Raw genomic sequence first — 21,514 nt, 5'->3', positions numbered from 1 at the left:
GGGGGTTAGAGAAAGCACTGTCCCACCTCATAGAAGAATAGACTTTCCTTGGTCAACAAGATAGGGACTTACTTAGAGTTGTAGTTTGTATACTAATTATACAAATCTGAACTTAGTTTATAGTATCAAGATATGAGATCTGGAGATCTTTGGGTTACTTGAAAAAGGGAATAGTGTGTACAAAGACATGGAGGTATGAGAAAAACCATGACCCATTTAAGCAAACACACGTTTTATCATGCTGTGTGAGAGAGAAACATATATGTGAGAGAGACATTCTTTGGGAATCAAACCTGTGACCTTTCAGTCTGAGGTTTGATGCTCTAACCTAGGGGTGTCGAACTCAATCAGAGAAGGGGCCAAAATCTAAAATCCAGCCTAAATCGCGGGCCGAATGGTTTACTGAACAGTCATAAACTGTCATTGTGATGGAAACGCAGCAGAGTGCAGTGATGACAGCGTGGTGCGGGCCACATTGCAAGGTCTGGCGGGACGGATTTGGCCCGCGGGCCTTGTGTTTGACACATGTGCCTAACCACTGAGCAAAAGATCTTATATGCATGTATGCAGAACCTATGGACACAGACAATAGGGTGGCAAGGGCCTGGGGTGGGGTGGGAACCGAGTGGAGGGAAGCTATGGGGGGGGGAGGGAGGAGGGACATCTGTAATAATTTCAAAAATAAAGATAAAAAATAAAAACAAAATTTAAAATATGTTTTTATTGATTTTTTAGAGAGGAAGAGAGGGAGCGAGAGAAAGAAACATTGATGTGAAAGAGAAATATCCATCAGTTACTTCCTACCCACACCTGGACCAAGGATCAAATCTGCAACCTGGATATGTGCCCTGACCTGGAATCGAAACAGTGACCTTTCGGTGCATGGGACAATGCTCAACCAACTGAGCCACACCAGGTAGGGCCCCCTGTCACTTTTTTAAAAATTCTAATCATCAAACTTGATTGTGGTTTCTTACTCTTTCCTTACTGAATTTATTTTTTTCCTTTTGTCAACTATTTTTTTAAAATATATATATTTTATTGATTTTTCACAGAGAGGAAGAGAGAGATAGAGAGCTAGAAACATCGATGAGAGAGAATCATCGATCAGCTGCCTCTTGCACACCCCCCACCGGGGATGTGCCCGCAACCAAGGCACATGCCCTTGTCCGGAATCGAACCCGGGACCTTCCAGTCCGCAGGCCGACGCTCTATCCACTGAGCCAAACTGGTCCCGGCACCTTTTATCAACTATTAATGGAAGTTTTACACACTACAGTTTATTGATGGTTATCTTTCAGTTTTGTTTACTTATACAAATGATACACATATACGTTTTTTGGTTTTTTTTAAACGCAAACCATATTGAAGATTATAGGATAAAGTGTAGAAGTGTTCCTTCACTGTTAAGTTTGGTGCATTGGCCGAAACGGGTTTGGCTCAGTGGATAGAGCGTTGGCCTGTGGACTGAAAGGTCCCAGGTTTGATTACCTTGGTTGCGGGCACATCCCCAGTGGGGCGTGTGCAGGAGGCAGCTGATCGATGATTCTCTCTAATCGATGTTTCTAACTCTCTATCCCTCTCTCTTCCTCTCTGTAAAAAAAATCAATAAAATATATTAAAAAAAAAAGTTTGGTGCATTGTCTTCCACAGTATTTGTGTACATATATATTTGTATATATCTATATATAAAGATGTAATATGCTAATTGGTCCTAATGGTGTCGCAGTCACTACTGTTCAACAGGCTGCACGCAAATAGGAGCTAGTGGGCAGGGCCGGGGCGGGGACTTGTGCCACCAGGACATGAGGTTGCTGCCAGGGGTGGGCTCTCAGGTGGAGTCACATGCAGGCTCACCACACCGCCTTGGCCAGAGGGGGGTGGGGGGCATCAGGGCAGGGGCGGGGCCTTGGCAGAGAGCTCTTAGCACTCCTGCACCAGGGTCTAAAGGTACCGAGAGGAGGGGAGAGCAGACAGGCAGTTAGGGGGATCAGGCCTTTAGGAGAGAGCAGTTAGGACCATTAGGCAGGCAGGAGAACAGTTAGGGGCAACAGGCTGGCAGGCAGGTGAGCGCTTAGGAGCCACTGGTTCTGGATTGCAAAAGGGATCCCAGATTAGAGAGGGTGCAGGCCAGACTGTGAGAACCCCTGCCCCCATGTACGAATTTCATTCACCAGGTCTCTAGTCTATGAAATAAAAGCCTAGCCCTAATCGGTTTGGCTCAGTGGATAGAGCGTTGGCCTGTGGACTGAAAGGTCCCAGGTTTGATTCTGGTCAAGGGCATGTACCTTGGTTGCCAGCACATCCCCGGTAGGGTGTGTGCAAGAGGCAGCTGATCTATGATTCTCTCTCATCGATGTTTCTAACTCTCTATCCCTCTCTCTTCCTCCCTGTAGAAAATCAATAAAATATATTAAAAAAAGAAAAGAATAAAAGCCTAAGTGACCTTTAAGGCAGAATGACCTGAATAACCAGTGGCTATGATGTGCACGGACCACCAGGGTCCAGATGCTCAATGCAGGAGCCGCCCCCTGGTGGTAAGTGCACTCCTACAGGGGGAGTGCCACTCAGCCAGAAGCCGGGCTCATAGCTGGCGAGCACAGAGATGGTGGTGGGAGCCTCTCCTGCCTCTGTGGCAGCGCTAAGGAGCAGCGAGCTGAGCAGTAAGGACAAGTGAGCAGGTGAGCGGTAAGAAGTGAGGGGTCCTGCACTGTGAGAGGGATGTCTGACTGAGGGGAGCAGGCCTAAGCCAGCAGGTGGACATCCCCCAATGGGTTCTGGATTGCTAGAGGGTGGAGGCCAGGCTGATGGACCCCCCTCAATGCACAAATTTTGTGCACTGGGCCTCTAGTATACTAATAGGAAGCTTTGTTATTTTTTAAATATTTTTAAAATTGATTTCAGAGAGGAAGGGAGAGGGAGAAAGAGATAGAAACATAAATGATGAGAAAGAATCATTGATTGGCTGCCTACTGAGCCTGCAACCTTGGAATGTGCCCTGACTAGAAATCAAACCATGACCTCCTGGTTGATAGGTCAATGCTCAACCACTAAGCTACACCAGTCGGGCAACTTTGATATTTTTAAATGGTATCATTACTGTACATATAGCTCCACAATTTGCTTTTTGTTTTCTACTTCAGGGCATTTTTCTTTTTTATTGTTGAGAGTATTGCAGATTTCCCCCATTTTCCATCTCTATAAACCCCTCTATTCAACCCTTCCCAGGCCTTTATCACACTACTAGAGGCCTAATGCATGAAATTCATGCACTCAGGGGGTTCCTCAGCCTGGCCTGTGCCCTCTCATAGTCTGGGAGCCTGTGGGGAGCGGGCCTAAGCTGGCAGTTGGAAATCCTTAGCGCTGCTGTGGAGGTGGAAGAGGCTTCCACCACTGCCACTGTGCTCGCCAGAAGTGAGCCCAGCTTCTGGCTTAGTGGTGCTCCCCCTGTGGGAGCATACTGACCACCAGGGGGCAGCTCCTGCATTGAGCACCTGCCCCTTGATGGTCAGTGCGTGTCATAGCAACTGGTCTTTCTGCTGTTCGGACGATTTACATATTAGCCTTAAGTTTCTCTGTGTCCAAGGGCTATCTATGCATATATGTTCTTTAGTTAATCTCTTCCCATCCCCCGACTCCCTCCCCTCTGAGATCTGTTACTCTGTTTCATGCATCCATGTCTCTGGGCATATTTTGTTTGGCAGTTTGTTTTTATTTATTTTATTTTTAAAATATATTTTTATTGATTTCAGAGATGAAGGAAGAGGGAGAGATAGAAATATCCATGATGAGAGAGAATCATTGATCAGCTGCCTCCTGCATGCTACCTACTGTGGATCTAGCCCATAACCTAGGCATTGAACCTGGGACCCTCCAGTCAACAGGCCGACACTATCCACAGAGCCAAAACAGCTGGGCGGCAGTTTATTTTATTCATTAGATTCCACATATAAGTGAGATCATGTGATATTTGTTTTTCTCTGACTGGCTTATTTCCCTTAGCATAATAAGCTCCAGGTCTATCCATGGTGTTGCAAAAGGTAAGAGACCCTTCTTTTTAAAACTGCATAGTATTTTTTAAAGTATTACACAGTTATTTTAAAACTTGATTTATCTTCATTGTTGAGGGTATTACAAGTGTCCTCCATTTCCTCCCTCCACCCCGTTCTTGCCCTATACCAGGTCTTCACCACACTATTGTCTATGTCCATGGATTATGTACAATATATCAATACTAATAATAGAGGAATATGCAAATTGTTCAGGATGCTGTAACATAATGACCACACAGCAGGGATTTGAGGCTACATGGCATCTGGCTTGGGCAGGGGACCTCAGGCTGCATCCCCTGCCCAGCAGGGCTTGATGGGGGACCTGAGGCCAAGTCCCCCGCCCCAGCACCAAGTTGGGGGGCCTGATACTGCGCTGAGGGATCTGAGGCTGCACCCCCTGCCCAGTGGGGCTTGACAGGGGACCTGAGGCTGCATCCCCAACCCAGCAGAGCTTGATGGGGCACATGAGACTGTGCCCCCCACCCAGTGCTGGGCCAGGGGGCCTGAGGCTGTGCCCCCTGCCTGGAGGAGCTTGATGAGGGTGGGGTCGGCTGGGTCTGGGTCTCACCCAATGGGGATGGGGCTGGCCAGGTCTGGGTCTCCTGCATTTTCAAAGTGCATGTGGATGGTGGGCGGGGACTTGACTCAGGGTCCCATGATGTGCCCCAGACTCTGACAGGAGGGAGATTTTTATATACATTTTACTAATTTTCTTTCATCTCTGACATTTATAGAGAAAGGGCAAATAGCAATATTAAACAATTTCCTTTAATTAATTCCCTTTTAATGTACACAAATTCTGTGCATCTGGCCACTAGTATGCATGTAAGTTATTTTGCTACTCTCTGCCCACCCTTCCCCACTCACTTCCCTCTGAGATCTGTCAGTCTGTGCCACACTTTCATGCCTCTGGGCATATTTTGTTTGGCAGTTTATTTTGTTCATTAGATTCCACATATAAGTAAGATCATGATACTTGTCTTTCTCTGACTGGCTTATTTCGCTTAGCCATACTACTCTCCAGGTCCCTTCACATATCAAAGTATAAGAGATCCTTCTTTTTTTTTACAGCTGTATAGTATTCCATTGTGTAAATATACCACAGCTTTTTTATCCACTCATCTACTGCTGGGCACTTGGGCTGTTTCCAGATTTTAACTATTGTAAATAATGCTGCTATGAACATTGGGGTGCATATATTCTTTCTGATTGGTGTTTCAGGATTCTTATAATATACTAGAGGCCCCGTGCATGAATTTGTGCATGTGTGGGGTCCTTGACCTGGCTGTGATCGGGGCCGAGGGGGGCTACAGAAGGTTGGCCAGCCAGGGGAAGAGCCCTCAGGAATTTGGCTGGCTGTAGGTGGTTGGCTGTGGGAGTGCACTGACCACCAGGGGCAGCTCCTTTGTTGAGCACCTGCCCCCTGGTGGTCAGTGTGCATCATAGCAACTGGTCATTTAATCGTTCAGTTGCTTAGGCTTTTTTATATATTAATATATAGATTCCCAGAAATGGGATTGGTAGGTCATAAGGCAGTTCCATTTTTTAAAATATACTTTATTGATTTTTTACAGAGAGGAAGAGAGAGGGATAGAGAGTTAGAAACATTGATGAGAGAGAATCATCAATCACCTGCCTCTTGCACACTCCCTACTGGGAATGTACCCGCAACCAACGTACATGTCCTTGACCAGAATCGAACCCGGGACCTTTCAATCTGCAGGCCGATGCTCTATCCACTGACTCAAACCGGTTTTGGCAAAGCAGTTCCCTTTTTAATTTTTTTGAGGAAACTCTATACTGTTTTCCATAATGGTTGCACCATTTGCATTCTCACCAACAGTGTACTAGGGTTCCTTTTTCTCTACATCCTCACTGAAGGGTTTCAGGTTTGATTCCTGGTCAAGCACACATACCCGGATTTTGGGTTTGCTCCCCACCTCAAGTGGTGGCACATGTCTTTCTTACATCAATATTTATCTCTCTCTCTCACCCCCTTCTTCCCTCCCTTTCATTCTCTCTGAAGAGCAATGGAAGAAATATCTTTAGGTGAGGATTAAATAAATAAATACATAAATAAATACATAAATTAAAAAAATACTTCTATGTGAGATGTCTGAGATTTTACTGCCTATTTTATTTTAGGATTTTTATGGTTGCTTGCCTTACATTTAAGTCTTTTATCCATTTTGAATTTATTCTTGTATATGGTGTAAGTTGGTATTCTAGTTCCATTTTTTGCACTCTCCTGTTCAATTTTCCCAAGACAATTTATTGCAGAGAGTTAACTCCATTGTATATCTTAATTCCATCGTATGTTCTTGCCTTGTCAAATATTACTTGGCTGTATTGGTGTGGGTTGACTTTCTGGGCTCTATGTTCTGTTTCATTGATGTATATTCCTGTTTTTGTGCCAGTACCAAGCTGTTTTGATTACAATGGCTTTGTAGAGTACGATAGTTTAATATCTGGTATTATGATCCCTCCAACTTTGTTCTTCTTTCTCAGTATTTCTAAGGCTATTCAGGATCTTTTTTGGTTCCATAAAAAGATTTTGGAATATTTGTTCTAGATCTGTGAAATATGCTGTCGGTATTTTAATAGGGATTGCATTGATTCTATAATTTGCTTTGGTGTTATGGGCATTTTAATTATGTTAATTCTTCATATCCAGGAACACAGTATGTTCTTCCACTTGTTTGTATCTTCCTCTATTAATTTTTCCAATGTCCTATAGTTTTTAGAATATAGGTCTTTTACCTCCTTGATTAGGTTTATTCCTAGATATCTTATTTTTTGTTGCATTGGTAAGTAGGTTGTTTTCTTACTTTCTTTTTCTGATAGTTCATTATTGGTGCATAGAAATGCTATCAAATTCTTAATATTACATTTGTATCCTTCTACTTTGCCAAATTAGTTTATTAGACCATTTTTGGTGGAGCCTTTAGGGTTTTCTATGTACAATATCATGTCCTTTGTAAATGATGACAGTTTTACTTCCTCCTTTCCAATTGGATGCCTTTTATTTCTTCTTGTCTGATTGCTGTGGCTAGGAGATTCAATGCCGTGTTGAATAAGAGAGGTGAAAGTGGGCATCCCTGTCATGTTCCTGATCTTAAGGGAAAATGGTTTCAGTTTTTGCCCACTGAGAATGATGTTGGCTATAGGTTTGTCATATATGCCCTTTATTAGGTTGAGGTCTCATTCCTATTTCCACTTTGCTGAGAGTTTTTTTGTTTTGTTTTGTTTTGTTTTGTTTTTAATCACAAATGAGTTCTGGATTTTGTTAAATTCTTTTTCTGTGTCTATTGATATGATCATGTGATTTTTATTCTTCATTTTGTTTATGTGATGCATCACATATTTTGATTTGTGAATATTGTACCAGCCTTGCATCCTTAGAATAAATCCCATTTGGTCATGATGTATGATCTTTTTTTAAAAAAATATATTTTATTGATTTTTTACAGAGAGGAAGAGAGAGAGATAGAGAGCTAGAAACATCGATCAGTTCCCTCCTGCACACCCTTCACCGGGGATGTGCCCGCAACCAATTTACATGCCCTTGACTGGAATCGAACCTGGGACCCTTCAGTTCGCAGACCGACGCTCTACCACTGAGCCAAACCGGTTTCGGCGGTGTATGATCTTTTTAATGTATTGCTGGATCAGATTTGCTAATATTTTGTTGAGTATTTTAGTACCTATGTTCATCAGGGATATTGGCCTATAATTTTCTTTTGTTGTAGTTTATCTAGTTTTGAAATTAGCATAATTCTGGTCTCATATAAAGAGCTTGAAAGTCTTCTTTCTTCTTGAATTTTTTTGGATAATTTGAGGAGGGTAAGTGGTAGTTCTTAGAATGTTTGGTAAAACTCATCTGCGAAGCTACCTGGTCTAGAACTTTTGTTTTCTGGGAGGTTATTTATTTATTTATTTATTTATTTATATTTTATTGATTTTTTTAAAAACATATTTTATTGATTTTTTTACAGAGAGGAAGGGAGAGGGATAAAGAGTTAGAAACATCGATGAGAGGGAAACATCCATCAGCTGCCTCCTGTACCGCCCCCGCTTTCCCCCACTGGGGATGTGCCCGCAACCACAGTACATGCCCTTGACCAGAATCGAACCTGGGACCCTTTCAGTCCACAGGCTGACGCTCTATCCACTGAGCCAAACCAGTTTCAGCTTTTTTTTTTTTTTTTTTTAGACTATTGCTTCAATTTAATTAGTTATCAGTCTATTCAGTTTTCTTATTCTTCCTAATTGAGTTTTAGAAGATTGTATGTTTCTAGGAATTTGTCCATTTTGCACAGGTTGTCCAATTTGTTGGCCTATATTTTTAAATAATATTTTTTATAATCCTTTGTATTTCTGTGATGTCAGTTGTTAGTTTTCTTTTTTCATTTCTGATTTATTTATTTGGGTCCTCTGTCTTTTTTTCCTGATGAGTCTGGCTAAAGATTTATGAATCTTGTTTATCTTTTCAAAGGACCAGCTCTTGGTTTCATTGATCTTTTGTATTATTATTATTATTATTATTATTATTACTTTAGTTTCCATGTCATTTGTTTCCACTCTGATCTTTATTATTTCATTCCTTCTACTTACTCTTGTATTAAAATTTTCTTTTAAAACTTAATGAAAGTGCTTTGAAAAAAACTCTTAATATACTTTGGAGATATCTTTCTATAACAATGCATAGAGATCTATATAATTTAAGGGATGCATGTTATTTTGTAGTAAACATATACTACATTTCTAAACCACTCCCCGATCTCTATATATAAAAGGCTAATATGGAGTTCAACCAGGAGACTGGGAGTTCGATCACTTGCTGTGATGTGTGCTGAACATTAGGGGGTGGTGTGGAGTGAAGGAAGGCTCTGTCTGGCAGGCAGCTGGGGGAAGGGAGGCCCCAATCAGCCCTGATCGCTAGCCAGGCCTAGAGTCCCTACCCATGCATGAATTTCATGCACCGGGCCTCTAGTTTTTGTATAGTTGGTTATTTCCTTTTTTTTTTTAACTTTTTTTTTTTCTATAACAATCATGTAGCAGTGAATATCCTGTAACATAGATATTTGTGAATGTGTACAAGTAGTTTTGAGGATTTATTTGGAGAAGTAGTATTGTATCAAGGGGAAGGTATATTTAAACTTTTGATAGATTGCCATGTTACTCTTCAGAAATGTGCATACACTCCCACTTTCAGAATGACTGCTTATTTTCCCCACCATTAGCAATACTTAATACTATCAAAATTTTTTTTGATTTTTTTTTTTTTTTTTACAGAGAGGAAGAGAGAATGATAGAGAATTAGAAGCATCGATGAGAGAGAAACATCGATCAGCTGCCTCTTGCACACCCCCTACTGGGGATGTGCTGGCCACCAAGGTACATGCCCTTGACCGGAATCAAACCTGGGACCTTTCAGTTCGCAGGCCGACGCTCTATCCACTGAGCCAAACCGGTTTCGGCTACTATCAAACTTTAAAGGTGTTTTTTTATTCTCCAAAAATATTACACAAATTCATTCTCACTATAAAACAACCACAGGAAAGCAAAAGCAGAAATGCCCTCTTGACCATCATCACCTAATAACAATCTCGGGAAATTTATTTCCACCTTGCTATTGATTTTCTATTGATGGTTTCATTATGCTTCATCTTCTTAGGAATAACTTCTTAATAATTAACTCAAGCTTCCTAGACGTATTCTTAAAAATCATTTGGACTTAACTCTAAGCTTTATTAGTTCATTGACTCACCATTATCTTCTGAGATGGTATCATCATCATCCTCATCCCCTGATCCAGGTGTCTGTGACATTGTCTATCTTTGGGAGTCTATGTTAGAAGACAGAAAATTCACTTTTACAGTAGCTCTCTCCCATATCATTATGGTGTCATGGATTCATTAACTCTAGTTTCTTAATCAATTTTATCCTATTTGTTTCATATCTTTAAGAAAATCCCAACAATTCTGGCCTGTTAATCACACCCTTCCCTGTTATCCCTTGTGGTTATGGCTCTATTTTTATGTTTTTTCTTCTTTCATTTAAAGCTAATTTGGGGAGAAAAGCACATTTGTTCAGACTAACATCTTAAACTGGAAGTATAACATGTCTTTTAAATATTATGATGGCTTAAGCCTCTGCTGGCTAAGAAATAGTCTCCTTTCAAAGTGTCCTCCAGCTAATTTGGAGGGTTTTCCAAAGTATAATCTTACTTGTGATCTGAATCAAGTATCTCATTATCTTTTATTTTGGTCTTTTCAACAGGCTATAGTGCTGTGGCTGTTGAGGGTCCTCTTGTGGTCAGATAAATATGGCTCTAACATGGTTTTCTTTAAATTCTCCATATCACAGATGAGTAAAGGCTGTTACTTCTAATATGCTTTTTCTACATTTTTGGGTATAATGAAGTGTAACATAAAGAATAATTTAAAATTCCAGGCGTCCTCAAACTTTTTAAAGTGGGGGCCAGATCACGGTCCCTCAGAGAGCTGGAGGGCCAGACTATATGAACTACTAATTCCTACCTCGGCTGCGCTCACTGCCCAAAAAACCTGGCGGGCCGGATTAGACTCCTCTGCGGGCAGCGTGTGGCCCGAGGGCCGTAGTTTGAAGACGCCTGACTCAGATTCTTGGTCAAAAGCAGATAAAAAGTTTGTAATGAATACCCTCCCAGCATTTTACCATCTCCAATGGGGGGCGGGGGGTTAACTCACCGTACCAGAAGAGCCAATAGGATTTGTTGTTGTCCTATTCTATGTCTAGTCAGATCTGAAACCAGAGGGCTAAGAAGAGTTTTAGTAAACAGTAATCACCATAGCAACGTTTGTGCTCTTTCTTCACGTGAAGTTCTACCCATGGATTTTATGTATATTTAATTATTTCAAGGATGATTGACAGCAGATTTGACCAATCCCTTCAGGGGAAACCCTACTAGCCCAGTAGGGGCCTGGTTGGCACCAAAAGCAAAAAATAAAAATAAAAATAAAACTCAAATGATCTGAAATAGATTTATCCAAGGCTGGGTTATTCTATACAAAGACGGGCCCATTTCCTACCTGATACCGCTGAGGACTTCCTCCTGCCTTTGTGATACCACACCAGTGGGGAGGGGGCGGGGTTTTAGACTCCCCATGTAGTCTCCACAGAGGGGGGAGGGGAGAGGGGACTAGGGGGCGGGACTGCAGATGGGAGCCTGCCCAGGGTGGAGTCTAGGCTCCCCACTTGGCTATTCCTGGAGTGGGTGAAGCTGGGATTACATTTTTCCCATTGAGGGTGGCTAGAGTAAATCAGTTATCTAAAATTTTCTGTCTTGCCAGGTTGCTCCTTTCCTGATCCTCTGTCTAGGGAGAGCAGAATTTTATGAGAGCTTTAGTTGTCTGTGCTGGTTAGTGTTTCACACATATCTTTTTCCGCTATTGTGAATGGGATATGTTTCTTCCTGTTTCTATTTCTGTTATTGCTAAAATAAAAGAAAGCTATTGGTATATAATAAAATTTTAATTATAAAATCTAAGTGGTGGTTATAGTGGTGTTTATGGTAAAATTCTTTAAACTTTTCTGTCTGAAAATTATTATAATAAAAGTTGGAAAATAGTAAAACAAAAGGGAGCTTTTTAAAAAATATATTTTATTGAGTTTTTACAGAGAGGAAGAGAGAGGGAGAGAAAGCTAGAAACATCGATGAGAGAGAAATATCAATCAGTTGCCTCCTGCACACCCCCTACTGGGGATGTGCCCGCAACCAAGGTACATGCCCTTGACCGGAATCGAACCTGGGACCTTTCAGTCCGCAGGCCGACGCTCTATCCACGGAGCCAAACCGGTTTCAGCAGGGAGCTTTTTTTTTTTTTTTTATAGTGCTTAGAAAAAAAGAAATCTATGGGATTTGGTATATTTATCTTACATCCAGCTTGTATCAGTTAAGACTCTTGTTTGCAGGTGACAAATATTCAACTTGAATAAGCTTAAGAAGAAAATGGAGTTCATTCATTGTTTTTTTTTAACTGGGAAGGACAGGGCAGATCTCAGACAGGCCAGAGACTCAAATGGTATTAGGCTCTCACTCATCTCTTCGTTTCTATTCTCAGCTTCTCTCTTTTTTTGAATTTCCTCATTCTCTAAGATTCTTCTAAATACTAGAGACAGGGCTACCAATTGCTCTTAGGATTCAAGATTTAAATAAAAGAGAAAGCTACTTCTTTACCTCTGATTTGGAATATTCTAAGAAAGGTCTTATATCTCTGGCCTGGGTCACATGGCTTCCCCTTGGAGCTGCCATTGTGTCCAGAAGAATTTGATTTTATGGGTAGCTCATCCAGGGTTAGGGGCCCAGCCAGGCACATGTGTATACAAGGAATGGAGTAGGACAGTCTCGTAGCCCATCCTATCAGGACAGTGAGTGAATGGTAGACCTCCAAAGGAAGAAGAGTGCTATTATCAGAAGCAGCGAGAAAGGAATGCTGGGCAAACCAAAACAGTAGATGTTCACAACATAGACTTCTCAGTTCTAATAGTTTTTAAATTGCATTTCTTGGATTCTCAATGCATATAATCATATCATCTGCAAACAATTATTCTTTTTTCCTCTTTTTGTCTTTTTTCCTTTTAGATTTATAGAGCTTATTTCATTTTCTTGGTTCATTATATTTCAGAACCTTCAGAACACTATGGAGGACATCCGTGCCTTATTTGTAAATTTCATGGGAAGTGACTTGATTATGATGCTTGCTCATGGCTTTTTGATGCTCTTTAGAAAGTTCTCTTCTATTACATTGAATTTTTATAAGGAATGGCTGCTGATTTTATTAATTTTCATTGAGGTAACATTAGTTAATAACACATTACAGGTATATCACATTATAATTCAGTACCTATATGTACTATTGTATGTTTACCACCAAAAGTCTAGTTTCTATCCATTAATATAAATTTGATCCCCTTTATACATTTCCCTCTCCTCCCCCTTCCCTCTGGTAACCACCATTCGTGTCTATGAATTTTTTGTTTTCTTTTTAAAATTTTTATATATTTTATTGATTTTTTACAGAGAGGAAGAGAGAGGGATAGAGAGTTAGAAACATCGATGAGAGAGAAACATCAATCAGCTGCCTCTTGCACATCCCCTACTGGGGATGTGCCTGCAACCAAGGTACATGCCCTTCACTGGGAATCAAACCCGGGACCTTTCAGTCCACAGGCTGACGCTCTATCCACTGAGCCAAACCAGTTTCAGCTGAACTTGTTTTTGTTTTGTTACATTTGTTCGTTTTTTACTTTTTTGTTTTATATTCTGGGTATGAGTGAAATCATATGGTTTTTGTCCTTTTCCATCTGACATTTCATAGTAAGCATAGCATCAAGTCAATAACACGATGCAGCAAACTGTTGATATAGCTAATTTCTGGGAGATGATATTAGAGAAGGGCACATATATTTCTACATCTATATATGATATGTATATCTTGTGTATCATCTCCTGTAGATTTTCCAAGAGAATTACATCTGGTGATATGCTGATGGCCCAGGTTGGGTGAGTGGGGTAGATTGTGGGGGCAGGAGGGGAAGGTTGGTAGAGTCCTTGTCCCTAGTTCCTAAGCACAACTCTTAGAGTGACCTAGTGGTGTTTAATGGTCTCTGAGCATCCTATTGGTGGCATTTGCATTAAAGACCTTTCCTCTTGCCGGGACCTGTTTGGCTCAGTAGATAGAGCGTCGGCCTGGGGACTGAAAGGTCCCGGGTTCGATTCCGGTCAAGGGCATGTACCTTGGTTGCGGGCACATCCCCAGTAGGGGGTGTACAAGAGGCAGCTGATCGATGATTCTCTCTCATCGATGTTTCTAACTCTCTATCCCTCTCTCTTCCTCTCTGTGAAAAATCAATAAAATATATTTTAAAAAAAAAGACCTTTCCTCTTGGTGCTGAGAGTTGCTCTACTAGAAGTGAGGAGGGCCTAGTTTGTAAAATCAGAGTTTTCTGGACTGCTCTGTAATGTTGGCTGTGCAAGGGCTCAGGGAGGTCAGAGGCCTATTTCTTGTGGTGGTGAATAGCAGGGTGCAAAAGCTGCTTTTATAGGAGGCTCACTTAAGGAAAGTTTTTCTGATCTTGAACTTGTATGGAATTCGTAGAAGCCCCAGAGTATGAAGGCCTTATCTCTGGACATTGTAATTGGCACTGACAGAGGCTATTTTTTACTATATATGGTTCTGTAGAATATTTGGCAATTTTCAGGGAGCAGGGGGAACAATCTCTGTCTCTTTCATACCCACTTCAAAGTGAAGTCTCTTTCTCTCTCTCTCTCCCTCCCTCCCTTCCTGTTTGTGTGTGTGTTGGAGGTAGGATTAAATATATCCTCTATTCTGCTAGTCTACAAACCTTGATTGCTAATGCCAGGATGCCTCTGTCAGCAGAGGAAAGCTAGACTTTTTATACTTGGACTACCCAAAGTGATGCCTTTTTCTAAATAATTCACCTCAAGGTGGTACTTTTTCTTTCACAATTTTTCTGCTCCAGGGTGGTGCCTGCTTGTTGGTGCCTTGGCTTTCTCAGAAGCATTGCTATGCAAATACTAGATTTATAAATCCTAATGGGCCTCTATTGGAAGTCCTGAGTGACCAGAAGCTATCACTAGAAGAGGCCCTTTTCCCTTGCCTCTCAGAGTGAGCCCTGGCCATTCTCCTTGCCTCAGGCAAATTGACATAAGAAAATGACTTTGGTCAGATTAGATCAAGATGGAAACATAAATGCTTGTAACTTTGTTCCCATCTTCTCTTCCCCAAGTCCCTTAAAGCATCAGAATAGAAAAAACAAAAACAAAAAAAAACCCAAAAAAAACCAAGAATGGTATAATAACGGAAAATGTACCATCAGTAGTACAGAGATTGAGATGAATTCCTTGAGTATAGAAATCATATATGATCATATTGATAAGAGAGGAGGAGTAAATTTTCAAGAGAAAATTATTAGAGAAAATCAAATCTCAGAATGAATCAATACAAAGAGCGGGTGTAGTGGGAGCCCCCTCTGGTCAATTTAAGAATTGGCCAGGAAGAAATACACTGGAGTTCTCCACTGCCACAGTAAAATTGTTTTGGCAATTTGCAGGGAGTAGGGGGAACAGTCTCTGTCTCCTTCATACCTACTTCCAAGTGAAGCCTGATAAGTCAACACATGCAACCGACTTATACAAGGCCCTCCAGCTCAGGAGATGGGCCATTAAGGGACACATAACTGCAGAATAAACTCAGGCAAGTTATCTTTGCAGATGTGTATGTTCCTTATTCACTAAAATGCATAGACATCAAAGGATCAACAAATATTTGGATAAAATCTACAATATAAAAGAAAAGAACCAAAATGAATAAGTAGAATAATTGGCCCTGAGTTGGAAATAATACACAGAACAAAACTCTGATTTTTAGATTCTAATATTCAGAGCACATTGCAGACAAATTCAGAACCATTGTGAATTAGTCAGGTAGATTTTATAGAAAAATAAAAACTGAATCTTGAAAAAAAACATGTAGAATATAAGAAATAGTATGAGCAAAGAAACAGTAAAATTCTGATTTGTCTAAATGCTAGCAAAAAAGAGCACCATTTGAATCAAACAAAGAATTCAGAACTAAAATATTAAAATACGCAAAGGGATATTTAATATTGATAAAAGGTGTACTCAAGTAAGAATATGTGACAATCATGGACCTTTATGCACATAACAACATGAATTAGAGATATATAAAGCAATGTCTATTAGAAATACAAGGAGAGCCGAGGCCAGTTTGGCTCAATGGTTGAGCGTCGGTCTGCGGACTGAAAGGTCCCAGGTTTGGTTCCAGTCAAGGGCATGTACCTTGGTTGTGGGCACATCCCCGGTAGGGGGTGTGCAAGAGGCAGCTGGTTGATGTTTCTCTCTCATCAACATTTCTAGCTCTCCCTTCCTCTCTGTTAAAAATCAATAAAATATATTTTTAAAAAATAATAAGAAGAAGAAATTTCTAAAAAAAAAAAGAAAAAAAAAGAAAAAAAGAAAAACAAGGAGAGTAAAAATTTGCAAATAACCAATCATGGGAGAGGAAGATTACCCCCTCCTATTCCCCATTTTCTCCTTCCTCCCTTCTCTCCTCCCTTTCCTTCCTTCTTTCCTACTTTACTCCAAAAATATATGTTTAGCACGTATTATGTGATACACATTGAGTTAGGTACTGTGAGTACAGTAACAAGCGGACCAACCTTGATGCCTGCAGCCTGAAGCTAATAGTCTAATCAGGGAGACAAACATTCAAATATGTATTCAAATACACAAAAAATTACAACTGTATTGAGTGCTCTGTAGGAGTGATCAAGGAAGGTTCCCTGAGCAAATGAAACCTCCCCAGCCCTGGCCAGTGTGGCTGGAGTGTTGACCTATGACCTAGGTTATTCTTCCATTCCTGGTTAGGGCACATGCCCAGGTTGCAGACTCAATCCCCAGTAGGGGGCATGCAGGAGGCAGCCAATCAATGATTTTCTGTTATCATTGATATCTTTATTCCTCTCCCATCCTCTCTCTGAAATCAATTAAAAAACATATTTAAAAAAGAGAGAATGATTAATTGTAACAAGAGCTGCTAACAGGGCAAATAAATAGGGATGCAAACATGTCTATTACATTTAGCAGCATGAGGCCATTTTTAACTTCCAATTATTTATTTCTATATAACACACAATCCCAAAATTAAGTGACTTAAAATTATCATCATCACGTCTCATGGTAATTTGGGTCAGAAATTCATATAAGGAATATCAAGGACATCTCAATTATGCTTCATGATTTCTGGGCCCCTCAGTTGGGGTGACTTGAATGGCTAGGGCATTAGATATTATCTCCACCTGGCTAGTTTGGGTCTTCTCACAGAAAGATAGACTTTGGGTAGGCAGACTTGTTACATGGCATCTCAAAAGTCCAAGAGTGAGTGTTCTAAGAGGCCCAGGTGGAAGCTACAAGGCACTAAGGCCAGCCCAGTTTCAAGGAGAGAGAAATTCTTCACATCTTGAGAGACATATATTGTAGATAGAGAAGGGGAGGGCTGATGAGGGGGGAGGAGGGAGGGAGGGAGGGAGGGAGGGAGGGAGGGAGGGAGGGAGGGAGAGAGAGAGAGAGAGAGAGAGAGAGAGAGAGAGAGAGAGAGAGAGAGAGAGGGAAAAGAAGAAGAAGAAAAGAAGAAGAAGAAGAAGGAGGAGGAGGAGGAGGAGGAGGAGGAGGAGGAGGAGAAGGAGGAGGAGGAGAAAGCTAAGAGAGAAAAGGGAAAATTGATAAGGCCAGGCTTCTGAGAAAGTAGAAAAGAATGGAATTCAAAAGTCAGGTGGAGTGCCCTGGCCAATGTGCTTATCCCATGCATGGAAAGGTTGTAAGTTTGACTCCTGGTGTGGACACATGCCCAGATTGCAGGTTTGATCCCTTGGTGGGGTGGGTTTAGGAGGTAACCAATAGATGTTTCTCTCTTGCATTGGTGCCTCTCTCTCTCTCTTCTCTCTCTCTCCCACTCTTTCTAAAATTAATTTAAAAAGCATATCCTCTGGTGAGGTTTTTTTAAAAAGGTCATGTGGAGAGATTAGTCTCAGAAAGAGGAAGAGCTACACAAATGAGAAAAGTTAAATGGAATGAAATGGGTAGACTGTTTTAAGTTGTATGTTTGGTAGCAGGCAGATAAGAGCAATCCTAGCTTCTCTTAAAAAGTTAGGTGGAGTACCCTGGTATTTTATGTATAAAGTAGGATGTGATTGAACAGGAGAGGGTGGTGGAAGTTTAGGTAAGTGGGAAGGGTTTGAAACAGTTTGGAAGGACTTGACAAGAGATAAGTATTAGGATTGCTGGTAGACTTTTGGGCATATTCAAGGTAAAATATTTCTCTGATAAATCAACAGATTAGATGAATAAATAAGGATGTAGAAAAGTTCATAACACATAACACTACTTAATAAGGTTGATTATATATAATAAATTACTCTATACAACCATAGCATGCATGTTTTTTTTTGCAAATGCAGAAATCATACAAGTAACATTCTCTGATCACAGAGCAATAACATGAGAAATTAACAACAGAAAAAGAGCCAAAAATAGCAATATTTTTTTTCTGATTAAATTCTCTTAGATAACAGCTTCTTCAGATATAGTTTACATAAATTATTTTCTTTAGATAGTAATTTGCATACTTTGTAATTCACTCTTTGGAAGCAAACAATACAATGGTTTTAGTATATTCAGAGAGTTGTGCAACCATTGCCTCTTTCTAATTTTAGAACATTTTTATCTTCCACAAAAGAGATACTTTATTCTTTAAATGTCATATCCCATACTCTCCTTTTCCCATACCCTGGAAACCACTAATCTACTTTTTGTCTCTATGTGTTTACCCATTCTGGAAATTCCATATAAATGGACCCACTCAATATGTGTTTTTTTGTGTGTGTGTGTGTGTGTGTGGCTGCTTTACTTTACCTAATATTTTCAAGGCTCATCCATGTTGTAACATGTATAAGTATTAATTCCTTTTTATGGCCAAATAATATTCCATTGTATGAATATGCCACATTTGTTTATCAATTCACCAGTTTAAGGATATTTGGGTTATTTATACTTTTAGCAATTATAAATAATGCTGTTTTGAACATTAATGGGCATATATTTTTATTTCTCTTGAGTATATACTGATGAGTGGAATTGCTGGATCATATGGTAACTCTGTGTTTGATGTTATGTATGAGTACCAAGCTGTTTTTCAAAGAGGTTTTACCATTTTATTTTCCAACCAGCGAAGTATGAGGGTTCCAGTGTCCCAGATCCTCTCTTATACATACATTTGTCTTTCTAAACAAATTTTACAGTATGCTGTGGAAAATTTGAATTGAGTAAAAATTTGAATTGAGTAAAGGTATGGGGGGAGATGGCATTTTTTTTTTCAATGAGGAGAGTAGAGAAATACCTTATTGAAAAGGTACTATTTGAACAGAGGCCTGAAAGAGGTGAGGGAAGTATTTAGTGGAGATTTGGGATAGAGCTTTCCAGGTAAAAGGAACAACCAGTGTAATAATCCTAAGGTGTGGGTATGCCCAAGGTGTTAGAAAAAGAGCAAGGAGGTCACTGGAGGAGACTAAGAAAAGGCAAGGAAGGTAAGATGGAGGAGGTGGAAAAGGAGAAAGAAGAGGAAGAGGAGGAGGAGAAGGAGTCAAAGAGATAACAGGAATTCAATTAAAGACCATATAAGCTATTTTACAGATAATGGTTTTAACTCTGGTTGAGATGGAGAGCCATAGGAAAGGTTTGAGCAGAGAAGTTACTTTAATTTGACTTTCATTTTTAATAAGAAAACCTGGCATGTGTCAAGAATAAATTGTGGTGTAAGGAAGAAGTAAAAAAACGGCTATTAAAATAATCCAGGCAAGAGATGATGATGACTACATCTACACAATGGAATACTATACTGCTGTAAAAACAAAACAAAACAAAACAAAACAAAGAACTCTTAACATTCGCAACAGCATGGATGGACCCAGAGAGCATTATGCTAAGCAAAATAAGCCAGTCAGAGAAAGATAAATATCACACGATCTCACTCATTTGTGGAATATAATGAACACAGTAACTGATGAACAAAAAATAGATCCAGAGACATAGGAGCATTGAACAGATCGACCAACCTCAGAGGGAAGGCGAGTGGGGGGGTGAGGGGGCGAGTAAGAGATCAACCAAAGGACTTGCATGCGTGCGTATAAGCATAACCAATGGAGACAGACAGTAGTGGGGGGTGAGGGAGTGTGCTGGGGAGTGGGAACCGCTAGGGAGAGGTCAATGGGGAGGGGGGAGAGGAGTTGTAATACTTTAAACAATAAATAATTTAAGTTAAAAGAAGAGAGAGAGATAATGTTGATGACTTGAACCAGGAAGGTAGCTGTGAAGGTCATCAGATTTGATAGAATTTTTAGATATATTTTGAAGAGTCAATAGGATTTGCCAATGCCTTGGATGTGGAATGTGAAAGAAAGGAATTAAGAAAATTCCCATAATTTTGGGTCTGAGAACATGAAAGGATCGAGTTGTCAATAACTGAAGACTATGGGTAAAATAGATTTGGGGACTTGATGTGTGGGCAGGGGGTGGAATGGAGAGAATCTAGAAGTACAGTTTTGAACATGAATTTGAGATATCCTTTAGATATCTAAGCAGAGAAGTCAAGTAGGCAGTTGGATATAGAGTCTGGAGTTCAAAGGAGAAGTATAGGCTGGAAATATAAATGTGGATATCATTGGAATATTCAAAACTTTGAGACTAGGTATCAAGGGAGGGAGTGTGAACAAAGAGAAGGCCAAGGATATGCCTGAGCTCCTCTTGATCATTGTTGAAAGTGGGTAAAAACCTTGAGGTTGGCGTGATTTTAGTTCCAGTATATAAGTTTATTCTTGATTTCTGCCATGGGCAGGCCTGTGTTTGGGGTCCCCATTGACCTCCCATTGATGTAGTTGTGGACTTTTGAGTTTAAGAAAGGTGTTAGAGCATAGGGCTCTGATCCCTGATAGTGGCAGGCCAGTAGAAGGTCTGAGGAACATTGGGGTTCTCTCTCTCATCCTACCCTTCAATTTTCTTGCACGTGCCTAAATAACTATCAAAGAGGACTGTTTAAATAAATTATGGTATATACATACTATGAAATGCCCTATAGCCATCAAAAGCAGTGAAGCCCTGGCCGGTTTGGCTCAGTGGATAGAGTGTCAGCCTGTGGACTGAAAGGTCCCAGGTTCGATTCTGATCAAAGGCATGTATGTTGGTTATGGGCACATCCTCAGTGGGGGGTGTGCGGGAGGTGGCTGATTGATGTTTCTCTCTTATCAATGTTTCTAGCTCTCTGTCCATCTCCCTTCCTCTCTGTAAAAAAATCAATAAAATATATTTTTTTAAAAAAGCAGTGAAGTTATTCTGTATATCTAGCTATCTATGATCTGACATGGAAAAATCTCCAGCATATATTTCACCTATAAAGTGAAAAAGCAAAATCAAAATAGCATGTTCAGTATGATTCCATTTATGTTTCTTATGCATATATACAATATATATGTAAATATGCCAATAAAATTTCTGGAAGGATGCACATAAAACTATTACCAGTTATTAACTATGAGTAAGAAAGGGAGGGAAGATCTGAAGAGGAGAGGATGGGGCAGGGCACAGAAGGGGGTCTTTAAGTGTTGTGATTTAGAGGACAGAGTTTGATTACTTGGGTTCAAATCCAGATTCTAGTACTTCATAGCTTGGTAATCTTGGGCAAGTTACTTAACTGTAGGGAGCAGCTATAGGATTAAGTCTTGGACTGACCTGTTGGCAAAGCCACAAACAAGTCCCAGGTTAGAGGGCACAGCCCTCTTAGCATAATTAAGTTTGACCTTATGATGCATATTCCCTCCTTGTTGGC

The 21,514-nt window shown here is 40.4% G+C and overlaps 1 protein-coding gene across 3 annotated transcripts in view; it reads right to left on the bottom strand.

The window, feature by feature from the left end:
* The window catches only part of CUL4B (cullin 4B), a 77,692-nt gene extending 67,794 nt beyond the window's left edge, over positions 1-9,898 (bottom strand). For all 3 annotated transcript variants that reach the window (XM_045583557.1, XM_045583558.1, XM_045583561.1), the window contains exon 1: positions 9,823-9,898. In XM_045583557.1, coding sequence (XP_045439513.1) covers positions 9,823-9,883 — 61 coding nt within the window. In that variant the 5' untranslated portion in view covers positions 9,884-9,898. The remainder of the gene's footprint in view (positions 1-9,822) is intronic.
* Positions 9,899-21,514: the final 11,616 nt, after the last annotated feature.

Source organism: Pipistrellus kuhlii, unplaced genomic scaffold (assembly GCF_014108245.1).
Source record: "Pipistrellus kuhlii isolate mPipKuh1 unplaced genomic scaffold, mPipKuh1.p scaffold_m20_p_19, whole genome shotgun sequence".
NCBI classification, from domain to species: domain Eukaryota; kingdom Metazoa; phylum Chordata; class Mammalia; order Chiroptera; family Vespertilionidae; genus Pipistrellus; species Pipistrellus kuhlii.
Note: the sequence above shows the minus strand (reverse complement) of the source record. Positions and strands in the feature narration are given on the sequence as shown.